This window comes from Fundulus heteroclitus, chromosome 5, assembly GCF_011125445.2.
Source record: "Fundulus heteroclitus isolate FHET01 chromosome 5, MU-UCD_Fhet_4.1, whole genome shotgun sequence".
Lineage (NCBI taxonomy): Eukaryota > Metazoa > Chordata > Actinopteri > Cyprinodontiformes > Fundulidae > Fundulus > Fundulus heteroclitus.
This window is the reverse complement of record NC_046365.1, coordinates 18,824,814-18,834,507: the sequence shown is the minus strand read 5'-3', so window position 1 is coordinate 18,834,507 and position 9,694 is coordinate 18,824,814. Positions and strand designations below refer to the sequence as shown.

Below are 9,694 nucleotides of genomic sequence, written 5' to 3'. Positions count from 1 at the left end.
TAAGATCTCTTAAACACAAACACATATTAGTAAACTCTCTGTAACGCAGTCCTACTGCAGCGCAGTATTTACTATGTAGCTCCTTTAGGATGCATCGGTTACAAGCATCAAAGAGGACAATGACAGGAAGTACAGTGCGTGCACGACGCGCGGGCACGTTTCCCATTTCAAAACATCGACGATGATGACGTCACGCACGCAAGGCAGCTCTTCCTTCAACGTCGTTTCGTGGCGCGTTCCCGACGCCCTCGAGCACGAGCCCCCTAGCTCCCGTCGCCCAGTTCAGCGGAGAGAGCGAGAGCCTAGAACCAGGAAGCGAAAGCATACACATGGAGGGTGTGTCTGGCCCCGCCAGCCCAGCTTTTATTTTTAAAAACACCGTCCTCCGCGGTTGATTTAATGGGGGACACGGCAAAGACCAAGCGGCGGGAGCAGCTGAAGCGCTGGGCCGGCTCCTCCACCGACAAAGCGTCCGACGTTCCCCGGCGGAGGTGGCGGGGCGATGCCGGGGAGGCCGAGGCCGAGCTGGGCGGCGAGGCGCCGGGGGTGCAGCAGCCGGAGTCAGCGGGCAGAGATGAGAGCAGCCCCATCCCGGGTGGACGGTGAGGACACGGCTCGGTCAGGCTGTTTGGGCAGCAGCAGCAGCAGAGAGGCAGCCTAGCGCAGCCTCCCGGGTTATCTAATCTGCGTTAAAGCCGGGGTTTGTTGTCAGCCACCCAGCGCTGAACCAGGTCTCATTTTATCTGCTGTACAGGTTTGTTATTGATCTCCTGGGGAGTGCTGTAGTTTAGCCCCGCTTGTTTTCAGACAAGTGGCCCGTTAACACACGCATTTACCACTGGTGTTATTATTTAAGGGCCGCTTTCCCCTTTTTCTCAGATTTATTAGCTATTTCTTTTTTTTAAATCTGAACATGGCTGTCCTTTTAAAGTCCTTTCTTGTGCAAAAGTCTCGATCCACGTCTCTTGCAGCACATTTTTGCTTCCCAGGAACCCCTGCAGGTCCTGACAATTTCTCCCTTTTCCTACTAACCCCAACAGGCCTTGGAGACATCGTGTGCCAATTTACTAGCAACGATGTAAAGTAACATTCCATAATCCACTCATGGTCTGCTATAAGGAAACATGCTTATGTGACTCTGATAAATATTATCTATCAGAATGGGGTTGTCAGGTGTCATAATCCCTCGTATATAAAAAAGAAAATCTCAGGTAGGCTCTAACTAATTAATTATTTTCCTGAGGAATGTGACACATAAGAACAGAAATATACTGCAGGTTCTTGATTCAGCAGAATTAATTTAGCGTTCTTAGTTTTGGTGTCTTTGATGACTGGGAAAAAAACACTTATTTTGCAGTATGTGTCCTTCAGATCACTGATCAGAGCGGATCAAGGCAAAACTGGCTATTCCAAACTCTTTGCAATCGTTTGGTGGATCTTTGGAAATAAGATGTTCCATAAAGTCTTGAGAAAAGAGAGTTGTGGCCGTTTTATCGGACCAGATTCCTTCCAGTGTTCGCTCCACCTGTCTTCCATCAACTGCGACCGGCTCTCCTGTCCCTGCAGCATCCCCACTGCATCATGCTGCCACCGCCGTCTTCCACAGTGGCGACGGCACGTTGAGGGGATTGGTTCTGTGTTGGTCGTCTGGGACAAAGTGTTTTTCCTCGTCGGCCACAGGGTTAGATTTCGGTCACGTCTAATCTGAGGACATTCTTTCACATGCTCCAGGTGTCTCCTTTAGAGGCTGTGACAGACTGCAAACTGGGGTGAACCGGTCTCAAATCAGGTTGCCAGTCATCTTTACGAAAAAACAACGTTAAAATGGTGTTTTAGCACCAGCAAGGTCTTTCCAAAAGAGATATTATTTGACAAAGTGACAGGGATCAACTTAATAAGGTTAATTTTCCAGTTTCTCATGGACTCCAAGTCAGCTCTAGGCCTTCTGCCCAGTTTTGTTAACTTTTTCTGGTCAGGCAATTTGTTTTGGCCTTTGTGTTATTTAGAGAAATAACACTGTGGCTCAGTGGGTAGAGCAGTTGTCTTACAATTGGAAGATTGTAGGTTCAATTCCAGCCCCTGGTCAAGGTGCCCCATGCTGCATGGATATGTGAATGTGGCTCTAGTGACATGACAGTATAAATTCAGTCCATTTACCTTTTTAATCAGAGCTGTATTGTCTCTGTTTTGTTTGCTAACCTCTGTGGTATGCTGAGAGACTGTTTACCGTCCGTATATCAGGAATTCCATCTCTTTTGACGTCCTTGTTTCGTTCGCACTGATCTAAACAGCAATGGCACGTCGTGTGTTGGAGAAAGTGTCTTTCCTTCAGGGGGATTTGTACAGGAAGTATGTTTGCGAAAGCTATTTGCCGTCCTCTCACGTTCGTAGGGTTTTCAGCATCGCCCGGGGTTCGAGTTTTAGCGTTGAACGCCGACGTTGCACAGTTTGAACTTCATCCATGCTGCTATGCTGCTAGCCACCTTGCCTTTCTAGTTTGGCCCTCGACCCTTTCTTTCCTTGGCTCCAGACGCGACAACTCAAAGGACAGAATAGTCATTTGGTGTCTGACGCCTTCAGACCCTGCCATTGTCAGAATATCCGTCACTGGTCGTAATGTTGTTGTTGATGGATTTACAGATGCCTGTGTTCTTAATGATAGGATTGGTTTATTTTTCAAGGGTAGGGTGGCCATACGGCAAGAAACTTGCAGGAACTAAAAATAGATTTTCCCTATCCCCTACAGCAGTGGTTCCCAACCCTGGGCCTCAAGTACCCCTGTCCTGCATGTTTTTAGATGCGTCTCCGCTCCAGCTCACCCGACTGAAATGACGGCTTGACCTCTGCAGCCATCAGGTGCTGCAGAAGCCTCTTAATCATCCATTTATTTTAGTCAGGTGTGCGGCAACAAGGAGACGCTTAAAACATGCAAGACAGCGGTCCCTGAGGACCAGGGCTGGGGACCATTGCCCTACAGGGTTAAAAATGTATTCAGTTCAATTAAATTTTATTTATATAGTGCCAATTCACAACACAAGGCACTTTACAAAGTCAAATTCAATCATACAGATTGGTAAAAAAAAGTTTCCCATCTAAGGAAACCCAGCAGGTTGCATTAAGTCTTGACAAGCATCATTCACTCCTCCTGAAGAAGTGTAGAGCCACAGGGAGAGTCGTCTGCATTGTCCATGGCTTTGCAGCAATCTCTTACTGAGCAAGCATGAAGTGACAGTGGAGAGAAGGAAGGAAAACCTCCATCAGACCCAGGCTCAGAATGAACGGTCATCTGCCTGGATCGACTGTGGGTTAGAGAAGACAGAGCAGAGACACAAAGAAACACAGAAGCACACATTGATCAAGGAATCCTTTCTATGTTATATGGCAATGGCAGAGGATCTGCTCCCAGATGGTGTCACAGCTACAGAACGTCAGACCAGCTGTACCTTCTATGCAGAAAAAAAAAAGACAGAGAAAACAAAAAGTTAAAAGTTGAACTAACAGCAAACAATGCAAATTGGAGAACAGAAGGAGAGCAGATTGAGAAAAATAGGCCCACAGATCCAAATATATACACCCACCCCCACAAAAATTTGGTTTAAGTGTTCTTTTGTAAGTTTCAGCTCTAAAACATGAGGTTTTCAGCTAGGGATGAGTACCTTTCACATTTGAACTGATACAGTACCAATACCCGGTACCTGGGAATCGATACCGGTACTTAATGGTACCTATTTTCAATACTTTTGTGTGTTTTTATGTAGTAATAAAGGTCAGTCTATCAATAAAATCAAAAAAAAAAAAATTCAATTTAACATATTTATTTCTCAATATATAAATTTGTTTGGATCTACAAATTAGCCTTATCAAATAATTTATGAATTTTAATACATTGCCTGAATAATAATTAAGGCAATGTAATAATAAAATCAAAACAACAGTTATCAGAGGCACAGAGTGAAGGAGGGGGAACACGGGATTGTAGCTGTGTGTGAATAAAACTCAGAGAATTGTTTTAGTGCAACAGTTTCAGAGAAGAAAAACATGCATATTAAAACATATTTTATCCCGCTTTGTAAATCTGGGCGGGATACGTTTACAGTGAGGGAACAGAGGCTTTCCCTCTCTGAACTTTGGTCTGAGTGCAGACGGGTTTCAGGACGAAGCATCAGTATCAGCAGCTGTCTGTGTGTCTGGGAGTCGGAGACGGGGCTTGGACTAGCTTGTAGAACTTCTTGGCTCTCCAAAGCCAACAACTCCAGGACGATTGTTACTTTCACTGGAAGTCACCAGTAACAGAAGAACGTCAGTAGATTTTTCACTAGTCGCTTTTTAAAAAAAAAAAAAAGGTCTGAAAAGTCGCTAAATATAATGAGAAATTCACAGAATTGCCAGCAGTGACCAGCTGCTTCCTCACATTAGAAGCATCCCCGCTGCTTGCCGTGCACTTCGCCTCACACATATTGCAGCGAGCGTAATCTGCTGCACATTTAGAAAAGCGAGAGACGCGGCTTCCTATCAGCCGTGCTTGCTTTGTTGGACCACCAGCAGCTAATGATGTCATCATGCTCTTGTGCAGGCCATGCTGCGTTCATGTTCGGCATGGAGAATCGGCCACTCTTCTGCTCCCTCTGGGTCACAGTGGTGCGTTTTAGGTTCCGACACATGGTACCGTTTGATTTTACGTGAGATGGTGCCCGTATCGAATTCGTTACCCATCCATATTGTCAGCAATCAACAAATTTTTTTTAGTAATAATTCTTGCTGCGTATTCAACCACTTCTCTTAAAGTTGGTAGAGTTCATTTAAACTAGTGCTGTTCTAGGTGATTGGTGTTAATCTGACATTTTGATTCTAAAACTATTTTTTATTATGCCTTTTCCAAAGCAAAGCTAGTTTAACATGGACTGAAAGGGTACGTGACCGAAAAGCAAGTGCCTGCTCAAAAATGGACAGCTTTAAGAGTTTGTGAACTAAAAATGGGACAAAGACGAATTTCTTTTTGGCCACAATAATAAGTAGGTGTCTGCAGGTCAAGATGAGGCTTTTCAAACCTTAGAACCAAATGTTAAGCATGGTGGTGGCAGCGTCAGGCTGAGGGGATGTTTTGCTACGGTTGGTACTGGTGCATTGTACGGATTGGAGGGGAAGATGAAGATGAAGGACTCCCTCCAAAATTCTCCTTCTTAACCGCTAATCTACAGCTAGATTGTTGAAACTTTGACTCTATTGGGTGTCCCAGTGGGACGATGAGCCCGAACACACGTCCAACCTGGCTTTGGAACGAACAAGACAGGCTAACATTAACCATACAGAAGATCTGCAATCTGTGCAGATCCGATTGAGATCGACTCTACAAGTTCGAGTTAGCAGATATTTAGGCAGAATTACGACAGGCGTTATGGTGGCGACAAAACACGTGTGGTCAAGGCGCAACTTGTAAAGAGGGGGGGGGGGGGTGACTTTTAGCTTGAGAACATCTAGCAAGAAATTCAAACACATGAATCAAATTGTTGTTTTTTTAAATTAGTCCCATGTCAGGGTGTGAATGTGTGAATGACTAAAACTGTAGTGTGAAGCGCTTTGGAGGTCGTCAAGTCTAGTTAAAGCGCTATACAAGTACAAGCCATTTACCATTTTACCATTCATGCCCATGTTGAGTTAGGGTTGTTCGGTATAGCGGTACTAATTTGGCACCGTGGGTTCTGCGGCATTTTTAAAACGGTATACTACATTTGGAGGGTACCGGTACTTGCAGCGCCCGCAACAACGCGGCAGCATAGCTGAGAAGACTAGGAGCAAATCGGGGTGAGAGAGAGAGACTGTTGCCAAAACAGTGACTTTGTCGCAAGATTCAGCGACTTTACAGACCCATTTATTTGGAAAAGCGACTAGCGACAAATCTAGCGACTTTTTCTGTGCTGTTGGAAACTTCGGCGACAACACGTGAAAGCGTCGATTGGTCTGCTGCGAGCCCTGCACCTCCCAACTTCCAAGCACCGGAGTCAGAATCACACATGCAAAGCTGCCGCTGATCCAGCCCTGGTCTACAAAGCTGGATGTTAATATAATTATTATTTTTCACTCCAGAGGTCTTTAGAAGGAGGCAAAATTACATCAGAAATGTTGGTGTTCACCAAAAACCTTTTTTTTAATATCTGGGGACATGAAATAAAACCCCATTGAGAGCTTAAGTTCTCATTTTATCCTGTTCATTGCGCTGGCCTCTTAGTGAGTCAGCAGATAAATTAGAAAGCGGTCGTTGATTTTTTATTTATTTTTTTTATTTTATTTTTAATCCTTTAAAAGCATTCTGTTCTAGTGTCGAGCCTTTCAAGGAGACAAATATGGGCATCTCTGTTCCTGCTGGGTAGAGTTAGTCGCTCAGCTCTCTGGTGAAGTAGTAAAAGTTGCCGTTGTCCTGTTTTAGGAAGAGGGTGAGGTTCGACAGCGCCGCCGAGTTCCTCGCCGCCTGCGCCAGCGGCGACACGGAGGAGGCCAAGGCGATGCTGGAGGAGACCGAGCAGTCCAAAACGGGGAACGGGGAGAGCCTGCCGGACATCATCAACTGCTCCAACGCCGATGGCATCACCGCGCTGCACCAGGTAACGCAGTGGCAAGCTCGCCCCTGGCCTCGCTATCACTATCGCAATCGGGGTTTAAGTTATTTTCAGGCTTCCTGTTTCACAAGTTTCTCGAACTCCGAACAGCCTCGTGAGTAAATGCAGGTCAGAGGGCGTCTTACACAGCGGGCCTCCTCAGCGAGTGTCTTTGTCCCTTGATTAGGAGGACATGCTCCTCTAAACGATTAAAAACAGACAACTTATTGAAAATGTTAAGCCGGTATATGTAATGGAGGCAAATAAACACATTAGATAAAGCGAACGCAGCGTGACAAGCAGTGAGATCTGAGCTGAGTGGGGATTAAATGCAGGTCTTTAGGTTTCTGTGCGCTGGCAAATGAATGAAGTCATAGTTACAAACCTAAATGGATTTTATTGATCTTTTACTGAACAGAGCGACATAAGTGGAGTTGAGGGAAAAGGACGTGGGGTTTTCTTATAAATAAAAGTTTGACCTGTATTTGTATTCAGCCTCCCTGAGTCAATCCTTCCAGGATCTAGCTTTCAGTGTAATCACAGCTGCTTCAAAGGTTTGTCTAGGCCAGTTTTGCATGTAAAGAAAAGGAAATCCCAACAGGTTCTTTTGCAAAGTGGCTCAAGTTAAGTTAGGGTGGCTCACAGATTATATATGAACATCCCACTGCAAAAACGGAACTTAATATATGTAAAATGTTCTTAAAATGAGTGTATTTGTCCTTGATTTGAGCACCTAAATAAGATGATCTGCCAATGGAATAAGATTTTTGCACTTAAAATAGGAACATCTCATCTCCATCTTATTTCAAGTGCAGGATGTCTAATTGTCTTATTTTATGGGGTTAAAATACTCATTCTATTGGCAAATAATCTTCTTTACCTGCTCAAATCAAGGACAAATACACTAACTCTAAGAACATTTTATTTATTTTTAGATCCGTTTTTGCAGCGCATTTTCAGGTCCTATCAAATGTTCCTAGTTGGATTTAGGTCCGGACTTTGACTGGGCTACCCATGGCGCAATAATATGGTTTTATTAAAACAAATTCATTGTATCTCCAGCTGTAGATTTTGCCAGAAGGTATACTTAAACCCCAAGTTCTGCTTCTAAATGGTTTTCTTTGATCATTTCCCAGTATTTAGTCATTTGCTTGTCAACTAGGGCCGCTGATGTTACTTAGCAACGGAGACGACAGTTTAAGGTTACTTTATCCATTCCCATCGGTAGATTTGTTCGTGCAGCGGATCAAAACGTTCATGGAAACCACTTAACCCAACCAAACTCTTTCAAATAAGTCTAATTCCTTCATTCTCGTCTTTCTAATTTGTGCTTCTTACACTTTATTATTTTCCACTGTGAGCATCTGCTGCCACCAGACTCTGTCCAAGTGGCAAAATATTACATCAGCAAAAAGTCCCTTAAGCTCAAGATGCTCATATTGATGTTCTGAAGACAATATATTTGTGATATATTATACACGCTTTCGCTGTCATGTGTCCTGTTAGGAAGCTTTTCTGCCGCACATAATGTTTTGGATATGAGCTAAATAATTTGGTTTGGATCTCGTCTGAGCAGTGCACCTTCTTTCTCTCAGGAGTTATGAATACTGTATAAGAATAAACAAGCTGGCGGTGACTACAGATGCTTCATTCCTATCGCGTTCATTTATTTCCTTTCTATGTGCGCAGGCCTGCATAGACGGCAGCATCGAGATCGTGACCTTCCTGCTGGAGCACGGCGCCAACGTGGACCAGGTTGACAGTGAGGGATGGACGCCGCTGCACGTGGCTTCCTCCTGCGGCTACCCTGACATTGCAGAGTGCGTAGCAGCGACCCATCGAAACGGTTAAATCAGTGCAGCACGTCGCTCTTTGCCGCTGTATTGAATGTCAGAGCACAGCGTGGGCGCCAGAGCATTTCGACACTCAACAATACTAACATTGTTGTCATCATCTGTGCCGAGATAACAGCCCCGTTAAGCGCGAGTGGCGCGGCACTCAAACGCACACAGCTTCAGAGATTTTTTTTTTTCTTTTTTTTAAAAAACATGGATCTGCTTTTTGTTGCTCGCTGTAGCTTGTTTTTTGTTGTTGGTCTAATTACTGCCACTTTGGAGGCTTTCGCCTTGGAGGGCTGTGTCATCCAACTGGTTCCAGGGCGCCGGTGCCTTTAGCACCAAACCCTGCGGCCGATTTAGTGCAAAACCCTGTCATTAACGCCGAAAACATGGATAACACGACTAAAGGATGGGATCATGAATGTATTATTTTTTCCTTTTTCTCAGATTCCTCCTTCAGAAAGGTGCGTCTCTGACTGCTGTGAACTGTGACGGCGATGTTCCTCTGGACATTGCTCTGGACGAGACCACCGAGTCCCTTCTTCATCACTACACACAAAGACAAGGTGAGGTCTTCGCCCGCAGGACGTTTACGTGCTCCTCTGTGTGTTGGAGGATTTTGGAGGCCTTCTCTCCCGCTGGGACGTCACCACACTCTGCTCTGTCTCAACGTTCGTTGGAGTAATTGCAAATATGAAGCCGTTGACGTATTACGCTGCTGGATATTAGGAATAGGGGAGAGAGTTGTGCATGCAGAGTTTCCTCTTGGATTTTTTTTAAACTGTGGTGGGGTGACGTTGTCATCTAATTTGCATATTTTTTATTACATCTGTGGCCCAGGCTGTAGGAGAGGTTTTACCAGGATAAAAAAAAGTTATTAGAAATAGTGGTTAAGTGTGTGTGTGTGTGTGTGTGTTTATAAAATTATTTATGAATTTTAATACATTGCCTGTATCCACACTACATAGATGATTTCAGAGGCACACAGAGTGAACAAGGTGAATGTGACTGAAGCTGTGTGTGAATCAAATTCAGGGAATTATTTTAGTGCAACACTTTCAGAGACAAACATTTTTTGGCTACTGGGCCAAAATTGTTAAATCGAAAGCGCTCCAGGGCCAAAAAATGTATTAAAATAAATAACATGACCATAAATACTAACCCTGCCCAAGAAAATATGATCGTTTTGAGAAAAGATATTAAACTGTATTTAGCCTATTTTATTAAATTAATTCCAATCAGATTTTGATGCACCAAAGTCTG

General features: G+C 44.3%; 1 protein-coding gene across 1 annotated transcript in view; it reads left to right on the top strand.

Annotated features, from left to right (window-relative positions):
- Positions 1-240: 240 nt before the first annotated feature.
- The window catches only part of ppp1r12c (protein phosphatase 1, regulatory subunit 12C), a 29,231-nt gene continuing 19,777 nt past the window's right edge, over positions 241-9,694 (top strand). The window contains 4 exon segments of the mRNA XM_012857026.3: positions 241-602; positions 6,425-6,599; positions 8,283-8,413; positions 8,879-8,997. Of these exon segments, the coding sequence (XP_012712480.2) occupies positions 400-602; positions 6,425-6,599; positions 8,283-8,413; positions 8,879-8,997 (628 nt within the window). The 5' untranslated portion in view covers positions 241-399.